This window comes from Silurus meridionalis, chromosome 29 (genome assembly GCF_014805685.1).
Source record: "Silurus meridionalis isolate SWU-2019-XX chromosome 29, ASM1480568v1, whole genome shotgun sequence".
NCBI lineage: Eukaryota > Metazoa > Chordata > Actinopteri > Siluriformes > Siluridae > Silurus > Silurus meridionalis.
This window is the reverse complement of record NC_060912.1, coordinates 3,455,944-3,474,009: the sequence shown is the minus strand read 5'-3', so window position 1 is coordinate 3,474,009 and position 18,066 is coordinate 3,455,944. Positions and strand designations below refer to the sequence as shown.

Genomic DNA, 18,066 nt, shown 5'->3' with positions numbered 1-18,066 from the left:
TACTTCATCAAGAATCACCAGACATCACATTCAATTTCTTTACATTTCAGTATGCTAAGATATTTTATGGTTTTTCAGAGACATGCATGTTCCTTTTGTTTCTATGCAACGAACTCGCAGGCAAAAAAACACAAGAATTGGATAGTGAATGACTGGAAGAAAGTTCTGTGGAGTCCAAATTGGACATTTTGGGCTCGAACAGATGAACTTGTATAAGATGGCGAACAGAAGAGATGATTTTAGCAGACTGACTCGTCACCACAGCCAAACATGGAGGTGGAAGCGTAATGATTTGGGGCAATTTTAGAGCAGGGAAGGTTGAAGACTTATTTTGAGTGAAAGGAACCAACATGGCAACCATTTCATACATTACACTATTGCAATTCCATATGGAATCGACTTAACTGTACGAAAGGACAATGAAGTGTACGTCCAAACTCTGTGTTATTTAGAGAGCAGTCGTCTGGAGTATTATCTGAACGACCTGCCCAGTCACCGCCACCTAAATCCTAATGACCTGCTCTGGGATGAACTGGATTACAAAAAAGAAATTTCCAACTAGTGAAGAACATCTTTGGCAAGTTCTACAAAGAGAATGGCAAAATATTTCAGCTGGATGTTTGGAGAAACGCAATGTCTGGATGCAGAGTGTGTGTAAAGCTGTTCTTCAGGCTAAGGGACGATTCTGGGATGAAATAAAAGTCTATATTTCGTTTGGTCAATGAAAATCTTGATACTGTTACATGAGTTTATCACTCAGAAACAAAAGGAACATGTGTCTCTCATAAAAACCATAAAAGACCAGGTGACACGTGGTAAAGAAGTCAGACTTACAAATGGATTAATGTGTAATATCTTTATTCTTCTTAAATTCATGTTTACAGAGTGTGAAAATTAACAAACTTAAAAAAAACAAACAAAAAAAAACAACCCCAGGGAAACCCAGCAAAAAAAATCTTTGGTACCTTCAGTAACAGTGGGTGTGTCCAGCGTTAATGAGCAAGCCGTAGCCGATTGAAGGTGGCATGCGGTTTTATTTGTGTGTAGTAAATGTAGGAATGTCAAAGACCTTATGTATAAACTGCAGGACCTCATGGAGATTTAGTGTTCAGGTTAATGAGACAATAAAATTCATGATGCCCTGGTATTTAAAAAAAAAAAAAAAAAAAAAAAAAGATCGAAACATACAATCATGTCAAACGCACACTGTTATTCTACCAAGTCATGACTCGAAGCCTTGAGATTATATATAAACCTACATTCCTTTGCTAGTGTGTTTCCACGTGATCGAAGATGAACGGCATTAGAATTGCATAGAGTTGAACCCTTTTTCTGAATCTCTCGTTTTGTCCTGGTCGCGCCGCGAACTGAAAATGTTGCCGTGTACAATCGTTTTGAGAGAGAGACATACAGCGCAAGAGCAGCGAAGTACTGGTCCGCAATGAGGAAAAAAACGAAATGAGAATTTAGTTTTTGTTTGTTTGTTTTTTTTTTTAATGGGGGGGATGCAGGAGACGCCTCGGTCCTCGCTCGTCCCTCGTCCCCTCTGGAATGGATGGTGAGGAAAATAAAAAGTAAAACAGTTCATTCTCTTTTGAAAGACCAAAATCTAAAGCGTATATCATTATTATATATTTCTGGGGGGAAGCGGAAAAACCTGGCAACTTGAAGGACATTCACCGAGTGTACATTTCAAAGAGCAGGTGACTTCGATGATTGCGGAAATATTGATGACATGATTCGAGGTCTACATACTAACCGGTGTATAGACCCTCAAAAAGAAAGGGTCTATAATTTAAAAAGGTGTTCATTTAGTAAATGATAATATGATATGCTTTAAACCTGGTTTATACCTACTTTATTTTTTAGTGCTCAGGACGTGATGCTAAAACGTAAATGATGAGGATGCGAGTGCTCCAGGGTTAGCGGTCCAAAGCAGCAGTGCAGCTCAGTGCTTCTTAGCGTAGGTGATGAAACAAAAAATAAAGAAATAAAGAAAACAGAGGGGTGTTTAAAAAAAATACATTTAAAACACAGCATCTCAAAGGCACAATCTTCCCTGACAGAATGGAAAGCCCCCCCCCAAAAAATGCCGAGTCAGCTCGGGGACTGTTGGAGAGCTGCTGGGGAGATTGTGAGTGGTTCGTAACCCAGCGGACCGGAGCGTTACCTCAGTCCTGGGATGAACACGCTGAATCCTTTTGTGTCTTGGCCCCTGAGGCGGGACCGCAGTGACACGCCTGAGATTGGGTGGGGGGCGAAGTCTCTGGCTGTGGCTCGTTTGTGTGGGCGGGGCTACAACACTCTGCCGAGTCCGTGGCTGACTGTGGCGGTTTGGACTCGGTCTCTGAGCCTCGATCGTCCCCTGGGCTACTGAGGTCCTGGACCTTCTTGCTCAGCTCGTTGCGTTCGATCTGCAGCGCACGGCACAGCTTCTCCAACCTCTGCACTTTCACCTGCAAACTCTCCAGTTCCTTGTCACGAAGGGTTTTCTGCAAGTAGAAAATTCTAATTTAAATATGTACGTTTCAAATGTATAAAAAAAAGACAAAAGTGCTGACATAACATTATGACCGGTGACCACTGATTATCTCTTCATCATGCCACTGGTTAGTAAATATGATATATTAGGTAGCATGTGAACATTTTGCCCTCAAATTTGACGTGTCGAAAGCAGGAAAAATGGGCGAGCGTAAGGATATGTGCGAGTTTAAAAAGTGCCAAATTGCCCTTGCTAGACGTCTGGGTCAGAGCATCTCCATAACTGCAGCTCTTGTAGGCTCTGTTTTCCCAGTCTGCATTGGTCAGTATCAGTGGTGAGCGAAAGCTGATCCGTGTGGTCCAATCCAGCAGACGAGCCAACCAATATTAGGCAGGTGGTCATAATGTTATGCCTGTTTGGTGCATGTAATGTATAACGTGTAGTAAATGCAACACCTCCTCAGCCATCTCGAGCAGGGCTTTATTACTGCTCTCCCATCGTGATCTGTACATGGTTGTCTCCTTCTCCAACTTCTTAATCTTCTTAGTCATCTGCAAGACAACATACATTTATTTATTTAAACTAAAAACAAACCCAACAGGCAAGGATTAGGGTTTAGTGGACACTGGGGTGACCCTGAATAGTCAAAGATTCGATGCTTCGATAGAAGGAGCCTGATTCGACTACCGAATCAGAAGTCTTCGAAGGGGCGTTATGAAACGAAGATCATGCCATCTTTGGTTATACGTGGGTGCTATTCATTCTATTAATAGATCTGTATCCTGAGAGTAACATTCAAGTCTTTTACATAAACTGAGTTGATTAAGTAAAGAGTCTCGGGACAAAATTGATAAGAACATTACAGCCATAATAAATCATAGTACTTTGGATACTTTTATACAAGTGAAAGTGTAAACATATTTTACATATTCTATCTCTACTCTAACTCAAGCACATGGTTTGTATACTTCGTCCACCCACTGTTTATTCCTTATGTTTTAAGGCAATTTGTTTTATAGCTTTGGTTTTTTTTTTTTTTTTTTTTTTTAGTACATCGTCTTACAAATGTTTAGATTACGACTTTAAAAAGTCGGTTTCATCAATCGCGTGAGAGGAAGTTCAGGTTGCTTTATTAGAAACGTGTTCTGTGTGTGAAAGTAAATAAAAATCCCTCTAGACACGATTCGTCTATCAGTCGACTGCAGGCAAGACTTGACAGTTCTGATTGAACTATATAAATCCTCAGTCCGGGACACCCCTAGTGGACACAAAGAGGAAATGAAAGTGTTTATCAGTAATAAAGAGATAACACACCTTCTCCATCTCTTGCTTGAAGGTCGTGAACACCTCGTTGCTTTTCGACAGAGTATTCTGAAATTCTTCAAACTTCTCCGTGTACAGCGACAACTGGAATAAGCAGACCGAACAAAGACGTGCGATTATTCAGCTGTAAAACTCTTCATAACCACAAAACAGTGTAAATTGTTATGTTACTTATGTTAATTATTTATTGCTAATGTTATGAACCTGGTCCTTACCTGCTGTTTCAGATGACCTTCTTGTTGTTTCATAAGTTCATACATCCTCTGCGACTCTACGGCTTCCTTCAGCAGCTGCGTACAACCGGAGAATCGAGAACAATGTCATTTTTATGAGTTCCATTTCATCACATACTGAATTGTCCGGACAAACGTTTGTGGAAACACGACCAGAAGATTTGTATTTATTATTTTGGACATCCCATTTCTCATTTAGTCCCCATTTGCTCTTAACGAGGAGGTATCAAAAAGGTGCGTGACTAGTTTTTGTATTTGTTTTGACGCCAACAGCTAGCAGTACAAGGCTGCATGCACAGTCATAGGGAGCACCGACCCTAATAGGAGTGGCAGGAAAGCTGGGTGCACTGTATTGCTGTGCGAGGGGGCTAGTTTGTGTAAACATAGATAAATAAAGTACTTTAAGCAAACAGAGCTAGTCTCGAAACTGTTTGATACCACCTTTATATTAACATCAAACCTTCTGGGAAGATGTTCCTCTATATTTTGGAGTGTGCCTCTACTGTCCCAATACTTTTTCCCCAGACATTGTATGTTCATAAATAAAAGATTCTCTGGAAACTCACAAACTCTTTCTCCTTCTGGTGGCGATCCTCCGAGTCTTTGAGCAGTGCCTGGGCCTGGTGGAGCTTCGCGTCGACCAGCTGCTGCTGCAGATCTTTGTGCTTGAAAACTTTATCGATGTGCTGTAAAAAAAAAGGGGCGTGGCCATACGATGTGATCAATGTAGCGACCAGTGACAATCCAATTTTCTGTAATTCGGTTTGTGAGGGTCTGTATTCGGTACTCACTTCCTCCCGTAGCTCGTACTGCTCTATGAGCTTCTTGAGCTTCTCCGCCAGCTCCATGTTCTCCTTCCGCAGGTTGGCATTGCGCTCGTTGTGCTGCTCCATCTGCGCCTGGATCTCGTTCAGCGTTAATTGAAAGTGCGAGGTCACCTCCTTCCTCTTCTCCTCCTCCTGCCGGGCGCTGCACGCCGTCTTCCTGCCGGGACAAGCGGACGAAACAGGTTCAGACCATGGCATATCAGAAACAAGGAGGAGAAGGAATAAGATTCCTTCCAGTGTCGAGACTCCAATATTATATAAAATCTTTGGTTAAAATGCTGTTATTGAAAAATTCTTTAGCACTAAAGCCTGTAAATGTTTACTATCCAAATAAATCCGGGACGTTTTACTGATTTCTGTGTAAATTTTAAAGAGGGGGTTCAGAATTCATGTTGCGAGTGTATACCTTGAGTGTGCGGTTGTGTCTCTGCAGTTCACGACACAGGCTCTCTAACTTGCTCCGGGCCAGGATGGCCTTGCTGTGCTCATTCCTCAGGTGGTCCTTCTCCTGGATCAGCTGGGCCTGCTTCTTCTGCAGAGCTCGCATCTGCTTCTGAGAGTTGCGGTGCTCTTCAAGCTAAACAAGACAATGAAATGTTTTAAGATTTTTTTTTTTGTATTAATCCAATAATTCTTCACAGCAATTATTCTCAGAGCAGTTAATCAGGCAAAACATTATGACCACATGCCAAATTTTGTGTTAGTCCCCCTTTTGCTGCCAAAACAGTCGTGACCCATCGATCATTAACAGCATGAACTACTTCAGCAGTTTGAGCTACAGGAACTCGTCTGTTGGATCGGACCAAACGGACCAGCCTTCGCTCACCCACGTGCGTCAATGAGACCCTGTCAGCGGTTCACTGTTCCTCCCTTGGAGCACTTTTGATGGATACTGACCACTGCAAGAGCTGCAGCTTTGGACATGCTCTTACCCAGTTGTCTACACACCACAATTTGTCAAACTTGCTCGAATCCCTATCCGTACCCCATTTTTCCTGCTTTCTAACACATCAATTTTAAGGACAAAATGTTCACTTTCTGCCCAATACTAACACTAACAGGTACCATGATGAAGGAGATAATCAGTTTTATTCACTTCACCACTCATATGTCATAATCATTGTTGGGCTAGTTACTAAAAATAGTAACTAGTTACAGTTACTCATTACTTCATTCAAAAAGTAACTTTGTTACTTTGTTAATTACTTTCACCAAAAAGTAATGCGTTACTGTTAAAAGTAACTTTTTAGTTACTATGCGTCGGAGTTACTTTATTTAAAAGTAACGCGTTACAGTATTAGTTAATGTCAAAAGTAACTGCGTTACTGCCGACCACTGGTCATAATGTTACGGCTGTTCAATGTAAAAAAAAAGTGGCCTTTCACTTCATTTCTCTGCACAATGTACCCCTTCATTTGCAACAAGCTAGCTCAAACCTACACAATATTGTCTGCATGTACAGGCGGTCCCCAAGTTACGATGGTTCGACAGGATTTTTCGATCCTACGATGGGAATACTAAAAAAATGTGAAGTAATTGTCATTTTCGCACGGCATTTCATTTTCCATACGATTCGTTGGAACACTGCCAGGATGTACACATCTCCCATCTTTCGAGATGCCACCGGTCGACGGAGTTCAGATGTCTCGGTGTTCAAGTGATTATTAAATCGGACCTCGTCCACATGCCGGCACATGCATATATACTGTACAGATTAAAAACTACGGTAGTGTAAATTGCTCACCTTTGCAAAATTATGTACAGTAATATTTAAAAATTATTTAGGAATTACAGTATTATAGTCCCTCGACTAACACGTCTCTGTGTATATAGACTACATGTATACGTTATCGATAGATAGTCCTATTAGCATGTCTGGTTAGATTTGCCATTTGTACTAGTACTCTGCACAGTCACAAACTTGAATCGATAATAATCAATAATAAAATTCGTTGTCAACGAATGCCGTTGTCAATTAGTTGGGCTGCTCATGTTACAGGTTAGCGTGACGGCAAGATAACACGGCTGCTTGCAAAATACAGGTCAACCGACAGCAGGAAAAAGTGTGCGTCCCAAGTCATTAAAGAGATGGAAGCATTTTCAATTAAACGCAACAAAGAAGACTGTAACCTGTAAGTTCTGCAAAGCTGAGCTTGTGTGGGATGGAAGTACCACAGTGAAGCATGAGCGCATGAAAAGAAAACACACCTAGGTTCACGGCATAACATCAGCCCGGTAAGCAAAAACTGTATAATCCTCATCATGTTAAAATGGTATAGTTCAGTTAAGTGCTATCGTGTAAACTGTTGGTTTGCTAACATCGGGACAGTCGCACTTTATCTGTTCTGTCGTGACCATCAGGTTGTGCGATCACCTCGCTCACGACATGATCACAGTGATGGATTCAATTAAAACAGTGCAAACAAACTAACTCTAAAAGCAGCTAATCTTTTCAATCAAGCCTGTTAGCTTGCTGCGTTTGTCCATTACATTCTTTTTGTATAGCATTTCTCTACTACAACAGTTAACTTATGTTTTCAAACATGGTTTACTGCGGCTTTACTACATTCAAATGCTTGTTTTCAATTGCTGTCATTATTTTTCTCGAGCAGTTAAAGCTCCTTTCCCTCAATTATTCCCCCACGTTAGTTAATTGGGATAAACAATAAAATAAAATTTCTATAAGACCCGATATAGAGAGGCACATTGTGGTGATCTTGTTAATCTCCCGGTGTTCGCATCTCTTATGGCAACTGCGAGTCCAACCAGTGGAAGTGGATGTGCATGAGGGTCTATGATTTCATCTAAAGACTTACTCCATGTGCATAGAATGTTTGAGAATTAGACACGCACAGGGAGCGCTGAGTGCGAGCTGTGGCGAATAAACGAGGTCTGGTGCAGCTGGGAAGAGATGATGGACGAAGGCTCCCCTGAATGTCCTCCCCTCTTTAAATCAGACCCTTTGGCAGGGGACAAAAAAAAGGAGAAGGAAGATGATGAGTTTGCTCGTCTTTCGGAGGATAATTTGGAAGACGACGAAGAGGATGCTATCCTCCCTCCAAATCTTTGTTCTGGCACAGTGCTATGGATGAGCCCCTTTTCCCAATGCTAGGGGAGCTGTACCTCACTGAAATGTGTAGGAGAACAGCTTCCAAGCTTGACACGTTCTCCTCAGCTTCACAGTCTAACATGAGAACTCATAGTGTGGTACATGAAGCAATTTAATTAATTACGGGCAATTTATGTTTCGGGAATAATAAATGCAGGGATGGATCTCCTGTCAAGAGGGAATCCTCTGTACATGGAGCGGACTCTCCACCCTCAGGTAGTGGACCAATTCTGGGAGAGGTTTGGCCGAGTCGCCGTAAATCTCTTCATCTCGCACTAAAATACTCATTGTCCTCTATTCTTTTCTCTGGAAGGAGACAGTGCCCCTACGGGAGTCGATGCTTTGGCTCACCTGTGGCCAAATGTACTGCTTTACACATTTCCTCAACCAAGTCTGATCATACCAACTTTAAAAAGAGTAAGAGAATGCTTTTTCACCGGGCACTGGACAAAGTGGCTCTCTGGGCCCGTAAGATGTTGAATTTAAGATTTACCGGTTTGCCTCTGAGGGTGATAGAAACCATTTAAAATGTGAGACGCCTTCGACGCGCTCTGCATATGATAGGAAATGGAATGTGTTTGAACTGTGGTGCACGCAAAGGCAAAAAGTTCTTTTTCACCATTTGGTGGGATGAGGAGATCGAGAAGAATGAATCTGCTATTCGTTTCATGGGCTGATTCTCACAAGGGTAAACCTGTTTTCCATCAGCGTCTGTCCAACTGGTTAGTGGAAGCTATTAAATTGGGTTATAATAGCATGGGTCTTTTCCATGCTATTTGGGGAGTTTCTGAACATACAGTAACTTACAAAAGTGAGTACACCCCTCACATTTTAGCCTAATCTTCTCAGGGACAATATAATAAAAATAAATCTTGGACATGTTTTAGAGTAGTCAATGTGCAGTTTGTATAGTAGTATAAATGTACTGTCCTCTAAAAAGAACTCAACATACAGCAATTATTAGATAATGGCTGTATGTGGATAGGGGAGACAAAAGTGAGTACACCCTATGTGATAACAGCTATACGTCATTTAACCATGCAAAGTCACGTCCTATTCATCATTCATGATATTGCTTGACAGGACCATACAAATGTGTACATCTTGTATTAGAGCAGTTACGCTGCAACAAGTCAGTTTGCAGGCCGTCGCCCCAAAAGGAAACCTCTTCTGAAGCTGCTCACAAGAAAACCCACAAACAGTGGAGAAATGTGAGGGGGGTACTCACTTTTGTGAGATACTGTACTACCCGAGGGTTGGCCACCTTTTGGGCGTTGCTCAAGAGCATTTGAATTCAAGACATTTGCTTTGCCAGACACTTTGTCAGTCTTTAAATGGGGGATGTTACGGAGCCTTGTTAGCTTATTCCTTCCTTAGTGTGTTCACGTCTTCATAAGTTCTATTCTTTAAATAGTGGAGAGCCTGTGTTATTATCATCACACATCACTGCCCTGCTTCGGACAGCATATCTGCAATACGGGAGTTGCCTAGTGAGATACCGAACAAATGTTTGAAAGAGAACTTTAGGTTCTCTGATAACAGGACTGAGGTATCTGACCACACTTCCCTCATTGCAGTAGCACAGAGAAGAGATATGCAGAGAACGAGGTAGGGACCGTCAGCCCGACAGACGTGGTGTAACTGGTGCTTTCAGGATTGGTCCCTCCCAAGGCAATTCCTATAGCGAGATGTCAGACTCCTGTTATGAGCGAACCGGGGTTACGGAAGTAAACTAAAGATTCGCTTAAACTCAATGTGTGGCTTTTGTGTTTTTGCAAAAGTAACCTTACTTGAACCTAATCTCATCTAATCAGGCAGGTGGTGTGACGTGTGGCTAATATTTTCCAGGTGCATATTGGGCCGCCTAATACCAATGCCACAGGATATCTGACTGTCGATGCAGAACAAGTGCAATCCGTCTATTGATGGATAATTCCAAAATGTTAATGTCAAAAAGCATCTCATACTGGTTTCATTAACATGACCACGGGTCATTCGTAAAGGCTAAAACATTATTAATTGTTGAAATAAGTGCATGTTTTAAATACATGGCCATATCCAAATTTACCATGTCTAACAGCCACAACAAACACGAGAGCCATGGCAAGTCTCCGGCATGCTTCCTGCTATTGTTTTCTGCGTGGCTGATCGGCGTCGGCTGAATAAAATCAATCAGCTCAGATAGCAGGGCTGCCAAAGGGGGGTTTCAACCAGACCCAGGAACAACATCCTGCAATTATCCAGAACATACAGCGCGATTGTGTGCATCATATCTTAACGGCACACGAATGCTGTTATTTCCATGTATACAAAGACTCAAAAGGGTGAAGATTATTATTCTACAATGGATCATCAGTCTCCATACCCCCTGTCCTCTACATCTGCCTCTTTCTAATTAACCAACTGCATGTCTTTCCTCACTACATCCATAAACCTCCTCCTTCCTGGTGGCTCCATCCTCAGCATTCTCCTACTGATATACCCCATGTCCATCCTCTGCACATGTCCAAACCACATCCATCTAGTGTCCCTCATTTCTCCAAAACGTCCTACATGCGCTGTCCCTCTACTAAACTCATTTCTAATCCTGTTCATCGTCACTCCCAATGAAAATCTCAACATCTTCAGCTCTGCTACCTCCAGCTCCACCTCCTGTCTTTTACTCAATGCCACTGTCTCTAAACCAAACAACATCTCAGGTCTCACCACAGTCCTATAAACTTTCCCTTTCACTCTCACAGATACTCTTCTATCACAAATCACTCCTGCTGTCACTCTTCTTCAACCACTCCACCCTGCCTGCACTCTTTTCTTCACTTCTCTAAAACACTCTCCATTACTTTGCACTGTTGACCCCAGGTACCTGAACTCCTCCACCTTCTCCACCTCTAATTAAAAAAGATGATCATGAAATGACCCCGGGTTTGTTTGTTTTTTCCCCTGCACATTGCGATCTTCTTGGAGATTTGAAATTATGGCAAATTGTAGGTTTTTGTGCAAATTCTACAGAAAAGAAAACGCAAAAAGCCGTTTTGAAATGTTCGGGCCGACCTTTCCTCACGATGACTGTCTTTTCTTGAAATATCCATCTTGAAAATTGTCCTTGTAAATGTATCTGCGACCAAATCAATTTATTTTCCCCCATCAGCCAGTGAGGAATGGGAAAAAAAAAAAAAACAGCTAGTAAATTTTCCAGCCGGCGTAAAAATGCTGTTGTTATTGTACGCCTGCTCGATGACCCCTTGTAGAAATCTGATTGTTAACAACAGATTTCTTTTCATGTAAACTCTAACATAACATTTACTACAAAAGCAGTGCAACAGAGTGAAAAGGTGCATGCACATGCATGTAAACTAACACAGAATTTTTAAAAATATCATTGTTAACATTATTTTGATGCACAACAGCTTCCCCACAGCACGAGGAGGTTTTAAACATAAATGTAGATAATATTTATGTAATTTACATAAATTATTGGCAAGAAGCACATTTTGTTTTGATTGAAGAAATGATCTGTGTTATGTTATGGTGGAACGCACAGTGGTGGGTGTTGGGGGCGTGGCCTCAGTAACCCTGCAGTAAGCGTGCTGTATGGATGTGATTGATGAATTTGCAGGGTAGAGAACTGAAATTGCATAAAATCTGGTGGTTTTTATAGACAATATCCTCCATTATTATTATTATTTTTAAAACATTCAAGTTCTCTAACATGTTGCCCTGCAATTTCAAGTTTAAATTCCCAGCTTGCTCCCATTAATTTAGGTTAATTGCCATGGAAACTTTCAGGTCATCATAATTACCAGGATTTTGCAACCCTAATCACTATGCGTTGATGACGAATGAAAAACTCACCAGCTCGGCGTATTTCTTGCACAGACCAGCGAGTTTTTCTTCAGGGGTGCTCAGCGTGTTCAGCGTCTGCATCAGCAGCGTTATTTCCTTACCTACAGAGTGGAGAGACGAGAAAGCACTGCAGGAACCATCCAAACTAAACATACAGGAGTCTAAATCAGACATGCTGGTAATAGTCAAGAGCCAATGTTGTTTTAATCGGTTTATATCAGGTTATTACACTACTATATGACACTCAAATAAGCAGTTTTTACAACTGTGGTGTTTAAAAAAAATAAAAATCATAGTCTAACACTACACACTGACCCTTAATGTGGATGAGACCAGAAAAAAGGTCATTTTTTGAGACTCCAAAAAAACAAAAAAACACCCGGTTTCATTCCAATCCTCAACTGTCCAAGTACCTCGGACAAAAGACGATTCAAATAAAAAGTACAGTTTCCATTTGACCCAAAAAATCCGCTTACCCAGGCCTTTAACCTTCTTTTTCTCCTGCTGCTTCTTTTTGTCCTTGTCCGTGCTGCCGCTGCTCAGACTGGCACGCTCGGACTTGCTGTCAGCCAGCCCGTTGACCTCGGCGCCGTCAGGTTGGCCGTTAGGTACAGCCGGGTCTTCGCTGCCATCCGCCTGACAGTACGTGTTGAGGATGTCCTCCAGCTGTCTGCTAAGCTCCTCGGCCACATCGCAGGAGGTAGACTTAGATCCAGCTTTAGCCACAGACAAATAAGTTATATGCACGCCATGCTAATCAAACATGGAGTTAATCGGTTTAACATGGAATGTGTGGCTGTAATTAAAATGTGGTACAAATTGAACTCATATTACTACACTTTACGACACATCGAAATGATTCTTACAGGCTTCGTCCGATTCAGAATTAACAGCTGGAGAGCTATCGGTCAGCGTGTTCTGTTCCTTTGGGCTCTCAGTGCCTTCTGGAGTAGCCGGAGTCTCTGACGTGCCCTCTGCACTGGACTCTCCGCTGTTGTCCTCTACCTGATCCTCAGTGTCCTGCCTCTTCATTATTCAACTGCGAACACACGGTCAATTTTAGCACATGTACGCACACAGACTCCGTTACACTAAGTTTTCAATTCAATATCAATTACATTTTATGTTTATTGCGCTTTTAACAATGGACATCGTCCCAAAGCAAGTTGTCAGTTTGCCCCTAATGAGTGAAGCAGTGGTGACTGTGGTAAGGAAAATCTCCCTGAGATGGTATGAGGAAAAAACCTTGAGAGGAACCCCATCCTCATAAGCAGATGCCTATTCATTACAGTTCGTCACTGTGCCGTGTGCAGCAGATGGCGTTTAAATCCAACATAAAATTTTTAAGTGTATGACTGCAGCAGAAATGTTATCTTAGTGAATTTGTCTTTTGAATCTGGTGTCGACAAATCTACTGATGTCCTGCACTCGATACAGCTGTCCAGTTTAGATCACTGTGACTCAATATACACACTGACACAGCAGGTTTAATCAGATTACCACCAGTGTAAAAAGCCTGACTGAGCTGAGTTTGTGTAATCCCAAAAACCAATAACTGATCACCATTATTCCCAACAACCAATCACTTTTCAACATGATTTCCAATTCATAATCACTGTCTATGATGTTTCTAAAGACCAGTGACTGAGCAGCCTTATTGATAATAACCAAGAATTGGTCACCTTAGTTCCCAAAACCAATCACTAATCATCAATATTCCCAAAAACTAATCACTGATCAAAATTATTCCCAACAGCCAATCACCATTAATCCCATCAACCGATAACTGATGACTATTATTCAATGATCACCGTTATACACAACAATCACTGAAAAACTTTATTCTTAATGTTCGATCCCTGACCATCAATGTTCCTAAAGGCCAATGACTGATCACCATTATTCCCTACAACCAATCACTAATCACCATTATTCCCAACAACAACTCACTGCTGGTAATTCTTCCCATTCACTAATCATTATTCCCACCAACCAATCACTGATCACCATTATTCCCACCAACCAATCACTGATCACCATTATTCCCACCAACTAATCACTGATCACCATTATTCCCACCAACCAATCACTGATCACCATTATTCCCACCAACCAATCACTGATCACCATTATTCCCACCAACCAATCACTGATCACCATTATTCCCAACAACAACTCACTGCTGGCAAATCTTCCCATTAACTAATCATTATTCCCACCAACCAATCACTGATCACCATTATTCCCACCAACCAATCACTGATCACCATTATTCCCACCAACCAATCACTGATCACCATTATTCCCAAAAACCAATCACAATTCCCAACCACAAATCAATGCTGACAATTTCCCCCATTCACTAATCATTATTCCCAACAACCAAATACTAATCATTGTTAATTCCAACAACCAATCAATGACCACTATTACAAACAGCCAAGCACTTCTTCTTTGGCTTCTCCCATTAGGGGTCTCCACAGCAGATCATCCGTCTCCATACCGCTCTGTCCTCTACATCTGCCTCTTTCACCCCAACTACCTGCATGTCTTCCCTCAGCACATCCATAAACCTCCTCTTTGGACTTCCTCTTTTCCTCCTGCCTGGTAGCTCCATTCTCAGCATTCTCCTACTGATATACCCCATGTCCCTCCTCTGCACATGTCTAAATCATCTCAGTCTCCAAAACATCCTTCATGCGCTTCAAACAGCTGAACACTAATAACAATTATTCCCAACAACAAATCAATAGTGACCACTATTCCTGACAACCAATCACTGTTTGCCATTATTCCTAACAACAAATCAATGATTTTCTATTTTCCACAACAACCAATCACTGACCACCGTCACCATCGGTGGTCATATCTACCACTGTTTGTCCCACCCTCACATCTTCCGGTGATATTAACAAATCATAAAAACGAGTTGTTGCATCCATAACTGTTTCCTTTATGTCTATTTCCAGATCACTTCCAATTTCTACAAATAGATTAATAGCTAATTTCATTTTATTTCTGTCCAATAATTTGCAGTGTCATGACCAAGCACCATAAAGCTAACTAGTCTTTCTAAAAAAACATTATTTTCCAACTTTGATTAAAACATACTCAGAAATTATATAAACGCCCATCGATATGCAAATAAGCACACTGAATATGCAAATGACTCCAATGGCGTCACGAGGGGACTTTCCATTATCATGATTTGGGGAAAACTGATAAAGTCTAATGAGAAGGTGAGGGTTTATAGAAACAATGTTGTAGATATACAGAAGTTCCTCAGAATGCTGGGGGCTTTTTCAAGTTCACAAAATCAGCCTCAATAATCGAGTCAAGCTTCTCGTGGGTTTATAATGGTGGGATCACACAGATAACTAACTACCTAATGGAGAACTGAGAGAACCAAGACCAAAACAAAGACCAGGACCAAGACCAGGAGATATCCATGCTAATATCTGGCTAATACCATGACTAGCCTGCTAGCTTCCTGACAAGCCCAGCGAGCTAACTTACCTAGCTTGCTAAGTTTCAGACTAAAACCCAAAACCAGTGTCCAAACTTCTGTCACATTTCCCGGATTTTACCCTCATATCCTTCTTGTCCCGTTCCCCAGAGTTCAACGCGTATTAAAAGCTTACCGGATTCTTCAAGCGCTTCTAGGAATGTTTCTAGATGGACTTGTTTCTTCTGCCAACAGTCACCGGAAACAGAAAGCAGTAGCTGAGACCTGATTGGACGACGGGAAAACCCAGCTTCCGCCGAAACCTCTGCTTCACTGAGGAGGGAGAAGAAGCGCCAAAGCGAGGACGTGCCAAAGTTTTAAAATTTTACAGCTTTATATTCTGTAATAACGAAGATAAAGATTCATTTATGTAGCAGGAAATAAAGACGCAGAAACGAACTAATAAAAAAACATATTATAGAAGCATAGAGGCGACAAAATTTAATTTAAAATGTGACATGCACATTTTTTTTTCTGTATTTAAATTTACATCTTGCATTAATGAATCTAATGAATGCTCTAATAAAATAATTTCTAATCCTGTCCATCGTCGTCACTCCCAACAAAAACCTCAACATCTTCAGCTCTGCTACCTCCAGCTCCACCTCCTGTCTTTTACTCAATGCCACTTTCTCTAAACCAGACAACATCTCAGGTCTCACCACAGTCCTATAAACTTTCCCTTTCACTCTCACAAATACTCTTCTATCACAACTCACTCCTGCTGTCACTCTTCTCCACCCACTCCACCCTGCCTGCACTCTTTTCTTCACTTCTCTAACACACTCTCCATTACTTTCCACTGTTGACCCCAGGTACCCGAACTCCTCCACCTTCTCCACCTCTTCTCCCTGTGACTGCACCCCTCCACTGCCCTCCCTCTCATTCACAAACATGTACTCTGTCTTACTCCTGCTGACTTTCGTTCCCCTTCTCTCCAGCGTGTACCTCCACCTCACCAGGCTCTTCTCGACCTGCTCCCTACTCTCACCACAAATCACAATATCATCCACAAAAATCATAATCCATGGAGACTCCTGTCTGACCTCATCCGTCAACCTGTCCATCACCACTGCAAACAGAAAAGGGCTCAGAGCCGATCCTTCTTCTCAACCTGCTTCCCACTCTTATTTTAATGCTGTGGGACATTATAGCAAAATGGTGATTTAAATCTCTCTTTTTTGATGCATTGAGACTTAAGACATCACTGCGAAGTTCATTTCACAGCTTCTCCAAAAAGCCGGCCAATGGCAAACTGTCCCATTTCTTTTTGTCTGTATGACAAATGCTCATTTTAAACAAAACAACGGTACAATTTTGCCGCTCCAGAGCTTGGGCAGCTTCTCGGAAAAGCTGTGGAAGGGACTTTGCAACGAGGGAAGGTGGACATAAATGACTCTTGGAGCAAAGTTTTAAATTTTTACAGCTTTATCTTCTGTAATAACGAAGATAAAGATTCATTGATGTAGCAGGAAATGAAGACGCAAAAACCAACTGATGAAAAAGCTGTACAACGTGTACAAGAAAATCCTTCTATGTACCATAGGAGAGTGATTTTGGCTTCAAATTTGTTTTTGAAATACAAAACGAACTTTACTGCATAACATTTCAACGATCATTTTGCTACTATTTCTGCATGGACATGTTACACATATCAAATCAATTTCGGTAATACGTTTACGTAAAAATTAGTATGTAAATAACACATTTAACCCACTGTTGGAAACGTAGTAAACTATATATAAATACATTTTCGTTTTCCTTTCACATCAAACTTTGCACTTATGGTAATAGAAAATGTAAATACAGATATACATATCCATTTTAGATACTGCGTTGCCATTTTAAATGTAATTTTGCTACCTCTATACATGGGCAAAAGAATGAGAACCTCCCAGTGCTTGGTGATCGTCAGATTCCAGATGTATTCCTTGTTCCGGTTATAACAACCCCCCGCCCTCTGTCTTCTGGGCACGATTTCCACTATATTTTCTGGACCGTCAGGGCCAGCAGGGCATAAACACTGTCAGAATCTTTTTTTGTCCATGAATATGTACTAAATTATGGCCATTAGTCGTTTCTTTTCATTTCATAGCTTTTCTCTCAGGTGTTTACACTTTCTAAATGTAAGTTTACGTTATCCAATCAGATTTCAGCCGTCACATCATGCGTCACCCGGAGTCAATTGGTACCTTTTTCAAACCTTCAGAATCTCACTGTGGGCACCTGCAGGTAAAACCCATGTTGCTTGAAAGTTGTAGCGTTCACCGATCAGCAGCTCCAGGGCCATCTAGCAGGCGTCCAATAACGTCAGCATTTTATCTATTCTTTGATCGGATGGTCAGAAGGCGCACCGGTCAGAGCTCGCGAACCGCATCTGTAGCAAACTGCACAAGCTCAAATATATTTGTGTGGAATTCTGTTTTTTTTTTATTCCAAACACTCGCCAAGCTTATTCTAGAGCCATTATTGTGTTTGCGTTTTCTTTTTGGTAGATTTTGCACAAAAACACACACTTTGCCTTCATTTCAGATCCCCAGGAAAACCGTAACGCACATAAAAATGCCCGAAAAACCCGGGATCATTTTATGGGCTTAATATCGATGTTCCTGCTCATGTGGGTGGAGAAGATGTGGCAATATTGATGTTTTTTTAAATATAGCTGTAGCGTCATAATTATAGTATTAAGAAATGTTGATTTCTACAATATATAATTGCAAAAATGTCAAATATGTACACTTCAT

General features: G+C 41.4%; 1 protein-coding gene across 1 annotated transcript; it reads right to left on the bottom strand.

Moving 5' to 3' along the window:
- Nucleotides 1-837: 837 nt before the first annotated feature.
- Nucleotides 838-15,613, bottom strand: txlna (taxilin alpha). Its single transcript, XM_046844304.1, is given in 12 exon segments — nucleotides 838-2,492; nucleotides 2,938-3,033; nucleotides 3,797-3,889; nucleotides 4,021-4,095; nucleotides 4,605-4,724; nucleotides 4,830-5,004; nucleotides 5,006-5,022; nucleotides 5,272-5,442; nucleotides 11,827-11,918; nucleotides 12,294-12,533; nucleotides 12,684-12,856; nucleotides 15,459-15,613. Coding segments are annotated over 11 exon segments (1,566 nt in total). The 5' UTR covers nucleotides 12,850-12,856; nucleotides 15,459-15,613; the 3' UTR covers nucleotides 838-2,171.
- Nucleotides 15,614-18,066: the final 2,453 nt, after the last annotated feature.